The 16,332-nt window shown below is 40.0% G+C and overlaps 2 protein-coding genes across 5 annotated transcripts; one reads left to right on the plus strand and one right to left on the minus strand.

Moving 5' to 3' along the window:
• Positions 1 to 545: 545 nt before the first annotated feature.
• Positions 546 to 9,431, plus strand: LOC129730215 (WD repeat-containing protein 6). The gene is made up of 5 exons (XM_055689369.1): positions 546 to 608; positions 5,988 to 6,084; positions 6,137 to 6,315; positions 6,376 to 8,289; positions 8,346 to 9,431. The coding sequence occupies exons 2-5, from the start codon at positions 6,024 to 6,026 to the stop codon at positions 9,273 to 9,275; spliced, it is 3,084 nt and encodes a 1,027-aa protein (XP_055545344.1). The 5' UTR covers positions 546 to 608; positions 5,988 to 6,023; the 3' UTR covers positions 9,276 to 9,431.
• On the minus strand, positions 5,941 to 14,649 carry LOC129730189 (zinc finger protein 62 homolog). Of its 4 annotated transcripts, none has more exons than XM_055689352.1 (7): positions 14,289 to 14,649; positions 12,675 to 14,228; positions 12,445 to 12,605; positions 11,324 to 11,528; positions 9,716 to 11,260; positions 9,497 to 9,661; positions 5,941 to 5,959 (listed from the first exon to the last, which is right to left on the minus strand). In XM_055689352.1, the coding sequence occupies exons 1-6, from the start codon at positions 14,513 to 14,515 to the stop codon at positions 9,505 to 9,507; spliced, it is 3,849 nt and encodes a 1,282-aa protein (XP_055545327.1). In that variant the 5' UTR covers positions 14,516 to 14,649; the 3' UTR covers positions 5,941 to 5,959; positions 9,497 to 9,504. The 4 variants fall into 4 exon arrangements, with proteins under 4 accessions (XP_055545327.1, XP_055545320.1, XP_055545310.1 ...); XM_055689345.1 differs by lacking the exon at positions 5,941 to 5,959 and adding an exon at positions 9,269 to 9,416; XM_055689335.1 differs by lacking the exon at positions 5,941 to 5,959 and having other exon boundaries at positions 9,269 to 9,661.
• Between the last annotated feature and the right edge of the window lie 1,683 nt (positions 14,650 to 16,332).

A 16,332-nucleotide genomic window follows, 5' to 3' on the forward strand; every position in this document is an offset into this window, starting at 1 on the left:
TGGATAACGAATACGCTTTGACTAGCTCATTATTGCATGTCGGGACGCAGCACTTGATTTTTAAATTCTTGTCTCTTCTAGAGTACCAAATCAAAATCAAAATATACCTCCAAACTGCCAATCATCGCATCTTGCAGTTCAGCTTTTTGTCAGTGTCATGTTCAGCAGTTTCTGCTGATTCCTGGTCACGGGTGAGAAGTATATTCAGAACTGAGTTATAAACATACAATAAGTGTTTACCTGAATATTTGTCCACCTGCTCAAAACGCATTGAAAACAAAACAGCGATTTGTTTATGTTTTCCTCAACGCGTGGCACCGTACATAAATAGGTCTACAGCGCATTCCCTTAAGTTTACCTCAGCGTTTTGTTTTATTTTACTCGCTCTTAACCTTCTCTTCATCAACGGTATAAACGGCACCGCACGGTGCTCCTTATACTTTTTGAAACTCTCTCAACTTTTGCGTGTCTAAACGATTACTTCTGTCAGGGTTGGGAACGCATCTGTTCGCTTGCTAAAAGTAAATAACAACAACTGCAGCTTTTCCATCCACTTTGCCGACAGCGATAGCAAACATGTGGCCTATTCAGATTATCACTTCAGGTTCAAATTTGTGATACAATGCGTTAGAGGAAGGGTTGCAGACAAGATGCAGAACGCGGCAGATGCATGTGGTCAAGAATTTTTCCAAAGTGAAGGAGTTATCTATAGTGAATAAATTTCAGTCATTAATTGATTCTTCACTTACAAACGATTACCCGAATTTGATATTTGACCGTTTTAATAGTTTTCGAAAACTCAATTATCTTCATTTAATTTTAACCCACGCCGACTAGGTCCATTGCATAGGAGCATTCGGCCATTTTGAATTAGAAAACATGAATTTGGGCAGGCCTAATACAAGGCAGCAAGGCAAAACCAATACGATGGACAAAACCGCGCTATCCAACGGAAACAAAAAAACAACTGCGGACATACCATGCAAAAAAACCATGGGACCTAAACCCAACGAAAAAACTGATTCAACAAACGAAGAAGTCATATTGGAAGTATCTAACCCCGAAGCAAACCATTTCCAACACCCTGTCCAAGTAGGCAAATTCCTCACCTCAGTAGGATTCAAGGAATTCTCAGAAATAACTAAAATTGGAAGATTCCGTTTTAAAGTTGTCACGAATAACGCAAAAGAACTAAAAAAGCGTAAATTTGATGAATTCAACCTACAAGTATACGCCCCGAAAATACAAACAAAAACTATATGCTTTATCAAAGGAATTCCAAAAAGTCTAAACGAAATAGAGATAAAATCCAACATCGAGACCGAGTATGACGTGATTTCGGTAGAAAGAATTAAAAGATTTGGCCAAGAGAAAACCCTGGTAGACACGAACAATATTAAGCTGACCGTCAAAGGAGTAAATATCCCGGAAAAAGTTAAACTTTACGGCTGTTTATTCAAGGCAGAGCTATACATCTTCCCTATCCGCCAATGCTGGAAATGCTGGAGATATGGTCACAGCACCAAACATTGTTCTTCCAAGATGCGATGCGAAAACTGTGGGGAAGGGCATGACTCCGAAAAGTGTACTAAAAATCCTAAATGCCCCAATTGCAAACTCTCACACAGCGCAAAAAATAAAGATTGTCCGGAGAGAAGAAGAAGACTGCGAATTCTGCAGGACATGAAGGAAAAACAAATTTCCTATTCAGAAGCCGAGCAAACGTACCCTAAACTCATGAACCGTTTTGATATTCTTGCAGAAGAAGAAGACTTTCCTCCCCTACCAAACACTGCTCTACCGGCTCACAGGGCTGTTACTTGGAGTTCGCGAAGATCTCGTTCGACGGATTCACTTGGGAACACCTCACGAACTTCGCGGGTCCAAATGGAACATTCAAAACCACCTCAAAATCAATGCGGAACCTGTAACTGCAGACAAAATACATATAGAGCAACCGACTTTGAAAGATTTATCCACGAATTGCGAACCATCTTCCTGACTGAACTCCGAGGAAACAAATGGTTAAACTCACTGAAAGAACTACGAAACAAATTGACTAACGGTATACAGAATGCCATCTCAGAGTTAGATCGAGACCAACTGCTAATTGAGATCGGACAAACCATTCAAAACAACCCCAACAAGGAAAATACAAGAATCACCACCAGAATCAACAGTGGAGTGTAAAAAATTCAAAATTTTACAAAACAACATCCAAAGCCTAAGATCCTCTTCCACTAGAGAAGAACTGAGTCAATTTATGTATGAAAACGAAATTAAAGTTGCGCTCCTACAAGAAATTTGGTTAAAAGCAGAAGAACCATTCAAGCTAAAACACTACCGTTTTGAATCTCAAAGAAGAAATGCGGGATATGGAGGAGTCGGCATTCTCGTCCATGAGAGCCTAGACTACGAAATTTTAAATGTTGGAAGCTTTCTACCTGTCGAATCAATCTTCATTAGAATAACGAAAGGATTCGAGCAGATCACATTAGTATCGATTTACGTTCCCCCAGGCAGTAACATATATCAGGAAATTCGAGACAAACTAAAAATCCTATTCAACAGTTTAGAAAATCTTCCTGGAGAAGTCATTGTAGGAGGCGACTGGAACGCCCGTCACAAGGATTGGGATCCGATGGCTGAGAATAGTGCGAAAGGTATTCTACTGAAAAGCTTAATTGAGGACTCTAATCTCATAATCCTGAATGACGGAAGCCCTACGTGCCTCACCACTAGAAATAGAAACAGCTCTGCCATCGATATATCCTTGGCCACACCAGGACTTGCACGCAAAACATCTTGGTCAGTGATGGATCACGAATTTGGAAGCATTCATCTTTCGGTTATCATCGAAATCGACATCACCATCCCCGTCGTCCACAAAACAGTCAAAAAAATTAACACAGCGAAAGCAATTGAATCATTAAACCAAATCCAACCACAATACATATACGACCCCACTGAAATGCAATCCATTTTCGAGGAACATTTGGATAAGGCAAGTTTTATAATAAAGAACAAAAAGGCCAACTACCTAAAAAAATGGTGGTCCTCGGAAATTCACGCAGCTTATGTAGAAAAAAGAAGTGCTCTACGATTATACAACAGGGATAAATCACTATCTAATTATCTCCAACTCCAAAGAGCAAGAGCAATTCTCAAAAGGCTTATTCGAAAAACCAAAAGAGCATACTGTAAGGAATTAACTGATAAAATTTGCGAAGACACCCCCAGCAGACAAATGTGGAATATTATAAAAGGCATTGACACGGCTCTTATCAAACCTTCCTTGAGTAAGGCCGAAATGGATACACTTGAAGGCAAAAAATTCATGGATTATTACTATGGAAACAAACTAAAATCAGTCGCTAAACCCGAAGTTTACACCAGCCCTGATTTGGCAGGTTACGAAATGGCCCTCACAGACGAAGAGATAATTAGCAATATCAAAAAAAGAAAACCGCACTCAGCCCCAGGAGAAGACGGCGTATCTTATGCCATACTCCTTAAGTTGAATATAGGAATCCAGCTGAAGATAAGTGAAATGCTGAGCAGAGTTTTCATCACAGAGAAAATACCAGAACGCTGGAGGGTGACGCTAGTTAAACCAATCAGAAAGCCGAATGGAGACCCGTCTCTTCCTTCCTCAAAAAGGCCTATTTCTCTTATGAATGTTCATCTAAAACTCATCAATGCCGCAGTTAAAACCAGACTAATGGAAATAACAGAATTAAAGAATATACTACCCACCCTCTCTTTTGGTTTCCGGAGAAATTGCTCCTCGAGCACCTGTGTGAATTATGTAGTAAACAGAATAAAAGAAGCTCAGTCGTCAGGAAAACAAATGGTTGGTATTTTTCTGGACATGTCTATGGCATTCGATTCAGTTAACCTCAAAACCTTGCTCGGAACAATGACCAATCAAGGGATCCCAGGCAAACTGATATCTTGGCTACACACATACCTTCACCGAAGAATAGTCACTCTTAAAACTAGCGAAGAAGACGTGACCTGTGAAATCAGCGAAGGCTTGCCTCAGGGTTGCCCATTATCACCCATATTATTCAACTTATACACAACATCTTTACATGATATCGTAGACGAAGAAGAAGGATGCGAGCTGATTCAATTTGCGGATGACTTTGCACTGCTCGTGGAAGCAGAGGACTTAGAAACATTAGAGTCGAAGGCAAACCACTTCCTCGGTAAACTAAATCAAGAAGTCAACAAACTGAATCTGAAACTTAACACAACGAAATGCGCAGGAGTAGTTTTCACACGCAAAAATACCCTGGGATTCAAAATCCGACTAGGACAGGAAGCCATTCAAATCAACAATACCCACAAATACCTGGGATTCATCTTAGATAGGCTGCTAGTCTATAGAAACCATATTGAATACATAAGAAGCAAAGGAGCAAAAAAACTGCCTATTCTAAAACTGCTCGGAAGACGACAAAGCGGTGCCAGTCCAGAATCATTAGTAAAGATAGGAAATGCCCTAATAAGAACTAGATTAGAATACGGAGCACAAATCTACGGCTCTTCCGCACGTACAAATATACAAAAACTCCAAACACTTCAAAACACAATCCTTCGTCTATCTATGCGATACCTCAAAAGTACGCCCATCAACGTGATACATGCTGAAACTGGCCAATTGATGATAAAAGACAGATTAGAATTGCTAACCTTACAAGACATTGCAAAAAGTATTTTCCACGGAAATCAATTACAGCCTTTCGCAGAACATACCATACAAACTCAACAAGATAATGGAACCTACTGGACTAATATAATATTGAAGCACAATGACATTATAGCACAAATTCATCCTAAAGATAAACATGTTAGTGTAATGCTTAAAAAGCAATACTTTGATTTAGATATGCACAGTATAGTCAAACTAAAATTATCAGAAGATCAAAAATACAAACAACAATGCAATCGATTAGTCTGGCAAAAACTGTTCCTAGAAGCCAAGAATAAGCTTGTACGTTTTAACTTCTTGTACACTGATGCATCGGTTTCAAACGAAGGTACTGGAATAGCTATATTTGATGAAAACGAAAACTGGCTTAAAAAAGACAAAATAAACAGGAACTACTCTATTACAAATGCTGAACTTCTCGCAATCTCCAAAGCTGTTGATAGAATACTGACTAAAAAATACCAAAAAGCAGTAATATTCACGGACTCACACAGTGCTTGCCAAGTTCTACTGAACAAACAAATCCTAGAAGACAACTATATAGCTTTTGCCATCGTTAAAAAACTGAAAACTGCACAGAACCAAAGAATTCGCATTCAATGGCTACCCAGTCATCAAGGAATAGTAGGAAACGAAATAGCCGATACTGCTGCCCTAGAGGTAACCACTTGCAAGCAGTCTGATTTTAGTTCCTTGGTCCTATCAGACGTGCGGAACTTGGCAAAGAAGGAAGTTTGGGAGAGTTGGTCCAGGGAATATAAAGAAATCTCCTCCTCAAAGGGCAAATGGCACAGTGAAATAATGAGCAAGCCAACCACAAAGCTATGGAGTAAAAACTTATATCTCACTACAGAAGAAAAAATCTTACTAAACAGAATCAGATCAGGCCATGTACTTACTAAAGACAGATGGTTTAAATGGGGATGGGAACACGACGAAAACTGCGAAATTTGCAACAAAAAAGAAGATCTCCAGCACATCTTATACTGGTGCACCAAATACAATCAATCGAGAGTAAACTATCACATTCTTGAATACTGTAAGCCACTCAAGAAAATTCTACTCGACAATGAGGAAACCGAACTGAAACAACTAACTAAATATCTCAAAGAAATCCAAGCAGTAATTTAATAGAAAACCCACACTGAATAAATTCACCATCAACCATTTGATAAAAGTCACAACAATCAATGACAACTCACATCCACTTGGCGAGATGGGCCGTGAGCGGCCTCAGCCGACCTGACAGGTCATGTCAAAGAAAAAAAAAAAATTTGTGATAAAAACTAAAGTTTTCTGAAGGACAATGAAGGCACTAACTGACGCTACGTGTATTCGAGTTTTAACCAGTGAAAAAGTAATTGTTGGTAAGACGTTTCTTTTTTTTGCATTGAATGGTACACATAATACCGCTTTCAGGAATTGGCAACAACCTTGTGCTTTATTATGTTGACGCCGCCGGTAAGACCCAGAAGAAACATGCCTGCACACCACGGTCGCAGCACAAAATTCTTGACATCGATTTTAGCAGGGAAGAACAGGTTTGGCTGATTGTGTTCCACGCGAATCGCAACATTTTTACAACTACGTTGAGTCAGGTATTTTTTGCTACATTTTGTTTAAAATTATTCGATTCGTTCAGTTCAGCTCTTTTGTAGGACAACGAATTTAGCAACGTGATTTCCGTCCCACTGTACAATAGTTTAAGCAACTTTCTATACTACCCGGAAGATGCGATTGCTTTAATTCACTCAAAACATCGGCTAAACGATATGATAAGTTGCTTGAAGGTGTTAGATAATGAAACGATCTGTCTCATAACCGGTCATGGAGTGTTCCTTTTGCTCGATCGCCTCTACAGTGGCGAGTGGTATCCAAACGAAAGCTGTCCCTGTAGTGACAGTTCAACGCTGTATTGTTCGCGGATTGTCGGCACCAGCAGGTCGGATTTGGTTTGCTTCAGTGGAACCGCTCTAGGATTGTTGTTGATTTGGAAGCCAACCGGTCCACAGGAGGGTCAGGTTCTGAGCAGTATTCCAGCGCACAATGGAGTGATTTTTTCGATCTCTTGTGATCTGCAGCTAGGCTTTGTTGCTACCGCTTCCGACGATAGATCGGTCAAATTGTGGAAGGTGACGGGAGAGCTTCGAGAAGAAAATGCGATCGTTCTGGAAGAAACCGTATGTTGTTACGGCCATACAGCCCGAGTGTTTCACTGTAGGCTGTTTCGGGAAGCCGAATCGCTGTGGCTTGTGTCTCTTGGAGAAGACTCCAATATGTGCCTTTGGAATCGGTCGGGAAGCTTGTTAGTGAAAAAACGGCTGGAAGAGGGATCGACGTTATGGAATTCGGACTACGACCGAGCGTCGATGACGCTTTTTGTTTCCACCAGTAATGGAAATGTTGCTACAGTTTGTTTGCAGGATTATTTGAAATGGAATGAGGCAGATACTTCGATGCAAACTGTTATGGTAGAAGATCTTGGCAATGACAAGATTTCGAAAGTTAAATTTTTGTCTGATGAAAGTCTAGTAGCTGTTACGGATGGTGGGAAAATCATTGTTTTACGTAACACAGGGGAAACGATTGATGTTGATCAGCTTGAAGCAACATTTAAATGTAGTATTTTGGAAACAATTCGTGATAGGATTTTTGTTGCTGGGGCTTCTTGTGTAAATATCTACGGAATGAGCAAAGAAAAGGGAACTACTGTGTTGTTGAAGAGAGTCGAGCCTAGCTTTGACCGAGAGGAGTTTCAATCGGAATCTGAACCTATTAAATTCAGTATGATTCGATCGTTGCATTTCTGCCGCCAGGAGGATTTTATTGTATGTGACAATAATGGAAGATGTTTGCTGTATAGTGGAGATACAGAAAGGCTCAAGTCTTTCCATAGATTACCGCGAAGCAAGGAGCGATGGCTAACTTCGGTTTATGCTGTTGAAGACATCTTACTATTGGCAGATCGAGCGGGAAATTTGTTTCTATATGATGAACACAGCCAGGATCCTATTGACAAGTTGCCTTGCCTTCATGGTAAACTAGGTATAACAGATATTAAGTTGGAAGAACGAACCGATAACGGTTATTATTTCATGACCTCTGGTCATGATGGCCATTTGAGGTCAACCTTCTTGGATGGCGATGGTCGAACACTGCAAATCTGCGGTAGTGAGAAAATGCCCATCAACTGGATTGATCGAATGTACATAAAACCGGAGCAATTTTTAGTTGGATTTAATGAAAATCGGTTCGTGGTGTGCGATTTTCACAAAGAAGTTTTATTTGAAATCGACTGCGGAGGGGGTCACCGTTATTGGGATTGTATTCGGCGGAATGACAATGGTGACTATAAGCTGGTGTGCATAAAGCATAAACAACTGAAGACTGCCGATTTTTCTTCCTGCGTGCGCTCGAATAGTTTACTTAAGATTCCTCGGTTCCGTTGTCACAGTAAAGCCTGCAATGTGGCCCGCATTGTAAAAATGGGTGACGTGTGTTTGATTATCAGCGGTGGAGAGGATAATTTGTTGCTTGTAAATAAGTTTAGCCTAGAGACAGGACTTTTATTGGTAAGGCTGATGATTTATAGATTTCAATCAGTAAAAAAAGGATTCTTTTTTTTCAGGATTGTTCCCGTGGTATTGCGAGCAGTCACATTTCAAGCATCAAATCGATATGCTACAGTCATCGGTTAGTGAAGAAGAGTGGAAATATTCTAATCATTTCTTCAGGCGGTCGTGCTCAGATTTGCTTGATTACTCTGGATGTGACAACCTTGCGCACCAAGACTGAATTGAGTTACATGCTGAAGTCTAGTGACCAAGATCGGTCTCGCTGGCGAAGCAACCGTGACACTTCCCCCGAGCCCGAAACACGTTTTATGTGCAGTGTTTTCGTGGAATCGAATGCCAGCTTGCTCGTTGGTTGTTCGGATGGATTTTTACGTTACTTTAAAATTTCCCTGCAGAGCGAAACCTATAAGGTTGAACTTATGAAAGAGGTTAATTATGGACGATGCTTCCTTAACATCACAAAACTGTCAATCGCGGGTAAATTGGTGTTTCTTACGATGGCTACCGATGGTTTGATTTGCTTCTGGGATGAAGAGAAAATGGAAGCGCCATTCTATCAGCTGGAACATCATGCGAGTGGCATTAATGGGTTCGATGTGTGCGCAACAGTCGATGGTTGGTTTTTGATTGGTACCGGTGGAGATGACCAGGCGGTTGTCGTTTCGAAGTTTCGACTGAGTTCACTAAAAAACGGAGGATTCTGCATTCAATTACGAGAAACAAATAAATCGAAGGTCCACCTAGGGCAAGTTACCGGTATAAAATTTCAAGAGGACGCAACACTGTTGAGCGCTGGAATCGATCAAATGGTTTACCGTTTCAACGTGACAAAATTAACTGTTAGCCAAAAGTGGTCTAGCTGCATATCCGATATCAAGGGAATTGCAACACTGCCAGGTACGAGCGAAATTTTCGTGTATGGAAGTGGTTTCGAATTTATTGATGTTATAAAAGCAACGATAAATGTGCAAAATAATTACTAAGTAAAACGTCTAGTGTTTTAATGTTATCAACAGGATGGAGTTATCATTGTTATTTTCTGCATTTTTCTGCAGTTAGTTACACAAGTAACAACTCAGCGTAAATCACCGTACCAGCGATTTACCCACTTTTGTCAAATAAAACTGTTCAAATAAATGAAAAAAGTGTTTTTTTTGTATCTAAATCAACCAGACTAAGAAACACGAATTAAAAAATTGCATACCTAACAAGCTAGTCCAAAATGAAACTGTCGTCTTCTAGATATTCCGTATCAGCAGTCGCGTTGGCCAGCGTTTTGCATCGTTGTTTGTGCTTACTAAATGATCCGTCGTCCTTAAAGCGTTTCAAAGAGCCGTCACATTGGAGTGGCTTTTCGCCGGTGTGAGTTCTACAAGAAATCAAATATAAACTGCGATTCAAACTATATTATTTTTAATCTTACCGCGCGTGAATTTTCAGCTGGCACTTGCGCATGAATGATTTCGAACAGACATCGCAATGAAACTGCATCCCTTTGGTGTGTACGGGAATGTGTAGATTGAGCTGGTGCTGGCTGGTGAAGGTCCTGGGACACTCGCTACAGCTGTACACATGACCACTCGGGTGCTTGAGATCCATATGGTATTGAAGCTTCTTTTTTTCAGCATGCCGAGCACCGCACAGCTGACAGATGTATCTATCCGAATGGATAAGCTTGTGTGAAGCTAGCCTCATTGACAGTACAAAAGTTTTAGGACAGTGCGGACATTGGAGTATCGGATACTGTTCCTCCGCATGTTTGCTTCCTATGTGTTCCATCAGTAGACTTCCCTTCGGAAATCGTAAGCGGCATAACTTGCACGCTTCGTGCTGCTGCTGTTGCTGGGATGGAGGAATTCTTTTGTTGTGAACTTTCTGCTTGTGGAAGTAAAGTTTCTGATAGTTTTTGAACGTTTCGTTGCATTCGGAGCAAACGTGCGGGTTTATGCCATCGTGCACTAAGCTCTTATGATGCCGGAGATTTAGTAAACGCCGGAAAGATTCCCCACACTGCTCACAACTGTAGGGTTTAGCGTCTGTGTGTAAAAGCATGTGCCGCTCGAGGCTTACTTTTGCCGTGAATACTTTGTTACAAATATTACATCTCGGTTGACCTTCCTTTTGGTGGACTAGCTTCATGTGGACTTTGATGCTGCGCGTGTCGCAAATTTCTCCGCACTTGTCGCAGATGACTTCACGAACCTTACTTTTCTGCTGTTTGACATCGTGCTTCGCACCATGCATTTTATTTTCGTGCACCTTCACCTGAAGGTGAGACACAAACCGCACAGAGCAGACACTGCACTTGAGAGGCCGTTCCAACTCATCGTGTCGGCTAAGATGACGGTTGTACGAGGTAAGCAGCGGGATATCTAAGTGGCATTCTTCGCAATGATAACCCGTCTCGGAAGTGTGCATTTCGATAAGATGCAACGTTAGCTGATTGGAATCCGATTGAAACGTTTCACATATGTAGCAATAGCGCTCTAATTTATTATTCAGACTTGATGCTTGTTTTTTCTTTGCTTTGTTATTATTATTGGTTGGTGCGTCAGCGCTGGAACTTTTCTTTATATGTCGTTCACTTCGTCTCACGTCGTCGTTCAAAGGTTTCTGTCGAACTTTTGGTTTATTATTTTGCCTGTCCATCAATTTTTCTTGAGGCGAACTTGCATTTTCTTTAAAATCATCATCCTGCATTTTATTCTGACTTTTCGCTAACAACCCTTGAAAAAGTTGCTCTGACTGGCTAAACTTGGAGTGAAGCGCAGTCAATATATCCAACTGCGTTAAGCACGGTAGGCAAATCAACCGCAGAAAATGATCGTCCCGAATGCTCATTTCCATTGATTCTAGAAGAGACGCAATATTATTCTCACCTAGGGTGCCCTCCAGAGGAACCATATCCTTGCTAGGATAAAAAGCCAAACACAATCTGCAACTGCTGATTTCTGTGCTAGTCTCATTACTGTACGATAAAGGGCACGACACTGTTAATTGAAGTTCCATCGGGAAACAAAATACGACTTACCAATGCACGAATATTGACGGTTCTTCGTATCCGTATTTGTCCGGGTCGGAAAAATGTAAACTGCATATTTCCGGCTGAATATCGTTCTCGGTTAACAGCATCGTATATCCGCAGCCAACTTCGATCGCATCTAACCATCTCGAAGCAAGCGCCTGGTCCTCGGGAAACGGTCTCACTGCCGTATCGGAGCGGTGACATGTCGGAACTATACAAGGCATTGTTACTCTTTTTTTTAATCGTTGAAATTTGTTATGAAACTTGCGATCACAGAATTTGCGCTGTTAGAGCAAAACAAAATAAAAAGCCGATGGCTAGCAAAAATTTTGACATCTATGCTGTGACCATACTTGTTTACTTAGTCGTACACGGTTAAATAATTCCACCTAAACATTAATTGAAAGCTACCAGTTTTGAGAATTAACGAAAAGGAGCAAAGCGACAAGCGGAGTCTGGTGATTTACGTTTGATTAATTTTTATTCTTATAACTTCCCAAAAAAGTATTTCTCAAGTTAAGACGATTCATTTTATATAAATGCCTGGCTAGTTTAATTTCGCTTATGTAGTTCGAAATTTTTAAAGCAGATATCTATAGTAGCGTTGCACCGAATAAAAGGGCTGGGAAAGTTTTTTTTGTGGAGAGTACCAAATTTTCAGTTTACAGAATAATGGTTTTAACTTGAGCTCAATCTACTTTAAGTCAAGAATAACTTGGTTTTTATTATTTTTCTTTCATCATCATGTTTCGTTGAGATTCGGCCATCTGTTCAGCCGAATAGACGGCTGAATATTCAACAGAACATGATGATTAAATGAGAAAAATTAAAAACCAAATTACTCTTGAATTAAAGCGAAATAGCCTAGACAAGCTCGAGTTCAAATCATTATTCAATAATCCGAGTTTTCGGTAATTTAAAAAAATAACTTTTTCCCAGCCCTATTATTCGGTGCATCTCTAGAAAATAGTAAGTTCGAGTAGTCGAGTAGTTCGAGAATTGTGATGCGATGGGGATTTCAATTTTTTTGCTCATTTGATGTTATTGCAAAACTGTCGACACTACACCAGAACTGCATTCTTTTGCAGTAAAACATCAAAATCATTTCAATTTCACCGATCTGCTACCTTTTCTAGTAGCAGCAGGTTTGATCGCACCCTCCTCAGCATCATTGTTCTTGTTGGAGAGCGCAGCCATGCAACGTTTTTTGTGTTTGCTGAATGTTGAGCCGTCGCCGAAGCGCGCCAAACATACGGGACACTCGAATGGTTTCTCTCCGGTATGAGTTCTGGAAGTAAATGAATAAATCAATCATCAGACTGAAACGGAGCTTTAAACACAGAAAACAAAACTATACCGTCTATGGTTTTTTAGCTGGATTGTCTCTAGGAACGATTTCGGACAAAAATCGCACTGGAACCGTTTGCCTTTCTTGTGTAGAATGCTGTGGCGATACAAATAAAACCGGCTGGCGAAAGTTTGTTCACAGTCGGAACACTTGAAAACGCTACCGTCCGAGTGTTTAGTTTCCATGTGAAACTGCAGTGTAGTTTTCTGGGTATGCCGTGCGCCACATTCGGTACACTCGAACTTGTCCGTATGAATGTTCTTATGTATCGACAGCTGTGTTGATGTGTAGAAAGATCTCGGGCACTCCGTACAAAGCCACATGGGATATTCCTCTGTACTATGCTTTTGACTAATGTGCTCGACCAACTCCTTATCTTTCTTAAATTTCGTGTCACAAAGGCGGCACGTTCTGAACCCCTCATAGTCTATAGGCTTTTTAGGCATTTCTATAGGCTTTTTAGGCATCTTTTTCAGATGAACCCTTTGACGGTGATCATAGAGATGACTGTAGCTTTTGAATTCTTGATTGCATTGTGAACAAACGTGCGGATTAATGCCATCATGTACTAGACTCTTATGATGCCGAAGATCTAACTGACGACGATAGGTATTATCACATTGATCACAACTGTATGGTTTGGTGTTGGTATGTACCAACATGTGTCGTGCCAGTGTAGCCCCATTTGTGAAGGTGCGTTCGCAAAGATGACACTTAGGATGTTTCTTCTCGTGCTTTAGGCGAATGTGATTTCCAATGGTGCTTGGATAGAAAAATTTGCCGCATTGTTCGCAAACCACGTTCCGATCTTTTGAGTGCTTCCGTTTTTTTGAATTTTTGCCGTGCTCTTGACGTTCGTGAGATTTTGCACTAGCATGTGTTACATAGCGCATTGGGCAGAAGCGACACTTGATAGGCCGTTCCGTTTCGTCATGTCGACTAAGGTGTCGATTGTATTGCATAATCGTTGGCAAGTCTCTAGAACATTCGTGGCAATAAAAACCGCCAGCGGAAAGATGCTTTTCGGTTAGGTGCTCCAGCAATTGGCTTGGATTTTCGAACTCTTGGATGCAGATGTAGCATTTTTTCAATGCTTCTCTCAATGTATTTTTCCCTGAAAATGCTGGACTTTTTGGCGGCGGAGGCTCTACTTTATCGATTTTGATTTTCCCTATCCTTTGAGCAACATTCTGCATACTGTTTTCAGTGTTCATCACCTCTTCATCATAGAAATCTGTTTCGGCTTCAGTGAAATTTAGGTCCATATCACAGTCATCTTTTATGCAGCAGATTTGTCCTGCGCTAATCTCAACCAGCCTTTGGAATGTAAACTCCGCATCAGAAAACGCTGTTTGGATGGATTTCACGATTTCAATACGAGCGACACAGTTTTGACAAACCAGCTGAAACAGATCATTTTCTCGAATACACACATTCAATAATTCACTAGCCAGGGTATCAATCCTATCTTTGTGAAGAGAGCCCTTCAACGACAACATTTCTTCTTTTCGATAAAAGTTTAGGCAAAGTCGACAGCTTACGATCTCTTCGATGCTTCCTTTACTGGGAAAAGAAATATACTTTTGACCAAATATTCTAAGCTAAAATCCAATGTAATTTTACCTTGTTACGAATTTGCTGGGTTCTTCGTATCTAATCTCTCCGTCCGAGTATGGTAATGAAAAGTGTAACTCGCATATCAGTGTTTTTTCTGTGTCACTCTCCAGTTGAATTTTGTTTCCCGTTCCAAGCTGTATAGCCTCACACCATCTTTTCTCGAGCCGTTTATCGGCAGGAAATGTGACCATTGACCCATCCGATCGAAGACACGTTGGCACAATACAGGGCATACTAGTCTATTGCCAGTTTCACGAATGGCAAATTTATTAAATTTCTAGTTAATGTTACGGAAATGAAAATAAAGCCGCGGAGCACAGCTGAAACTGTAACGAGAAGCATAAATCCTGTAACGATTGTGATCAAACATTGAACTGTCAAAGTACTCGAGGGGTTCACAGATGGATACTAAAATATTAACCGACGCCACCGACGTCGTCACCGATTTTATATTTAAACGATTTTATAATAACGTCAAATGAAGCTAATAATAGAACATTAGGAAACACATATCGTGAGGTCATTCAGGTTATTCATACGGCACCATTTTGCAAACTGGTTGATAATTGCTGACATGCCCATAAACACCGGACAGTAAGAAATATTTTTTAATCGTCGCAATATAGTTATTTAAATCCAGGTGGTATTACAAAACAAACATCGTTAAGAAGATTGAGAAAAGTAATGGCTCGAAGTTGCTTCCCTGTGGTATACCAGACTGATTGCAGAAGGAATGAGATTTAGTGGAGCCAATCTTTACTGAGAGGCAGCGATTTGTCAGTTGTTTATTGACTATTATTGACACTCCAAATCCATAACGATATTGGCCCTGACGACTCTGTTGATATTGGTTTGGTTTTTACTTGCGAAAGTGAAGGAAGGAAATATTTTTGCTTTTGTTTTCACACATAAATTGACAATTGCATATGAAAATTCGCGTAGGTGCGAACAGCTTTAAAAATCTCTTTTACTTGTGTCAGGGCCAATACACGTAAAATGTAAAACAAACTGATTTTTCAGAGGAAATTATTTGTATGCCGTTCAAAGTTCAATGAAAAAAGCCATACTTTGCGCTGAAACGATGTGAATAATATTCGTTCAGTTTGTCCCATTTTACTAATTTGAGTCCTAACTGTCCCATTATCATTATTCGATATGAATTTATATCTAATAATAGTTTTTAGACGAAAATTTTAAGTTCTAGCAATTCATCTCAGGCGAATTTTCCTAATATTCTCTCCACATCAGCTAGAGGATTGTATTCAATGAGTTCAGATTCAGTAAAACAAATAAATATATAGCGATTTAAAATTATTTTGTTCGTTGAAATGCTAATAAATTTCCAATCGCAATCTACCTAATTGTTTTTCATTTCTCACCATCCAGTTCTAAGCACCGTTCAAGGCGCCTTAAATTCTGATGAATAACATATAAAATGTTTTGCGAACATGCAGAATTCTTCGTCAATCAATGTATCAAAAAGTGTTTGTTGAAAAACCGAGCGAAATCTGATGGGGCATCCAAATGATGCATTCCCCCCGAAATTGCCATATTAGAAAAATACAGGAACGACAACTTTTCTGCAGCATTGGCATTTTTTGCTAGTCTGTGCAACCGTGACAAAAGTAAGCTCCAGTGATAAAGAATCATGTTTTACGACTGATTTCGTAAGCAGAAAATGATGCTTTTGCATTTGCTTCTATTTTCTTATCGCTTGGCACTGTAAACTATGCTTAAGAAGCAGATAGAAAATCGAATAAACCGCTGTGCTGTCTGAAAGTCACCGCAAATTGCATAAATTGTCGTCAAAAAGTTATTCTTGTGACTCAACGTTTTTTGTTAAAAAAACTCAACCTTCATATACTTGTGGTTTTTTTTTTAAGAAAATACTTAATTCGAGTACAGCCCGGTTTTTTATGCGGGGGACATATATCTCGTAAGTCTTTTACTCAATAAGCACTAAGACGTTTTTAGTTCACAACCCAAGTTAATTTGAGAATCTACGTAAAAAATTGAATTAACGCGGTAACGTATAAAAAAGGCGTAAAAA

This window comes from Wyeomyia smithii, chromosome 1 (genome assembly GCF_029784165.1).
Source record: "Wyeomyia smithii strain HCP4-BCI-WySm-NY-G18 chromosome 1, ASM2978416v1, whole genome shotgun sequence".
Taxonomy (NCBI): domain Eukaryota; kingdom Metazoa; phylum Arthropoda; class Insecta; order Diptera; family Culicidae; genus Wyeomyia; species Wyeomyia smithii.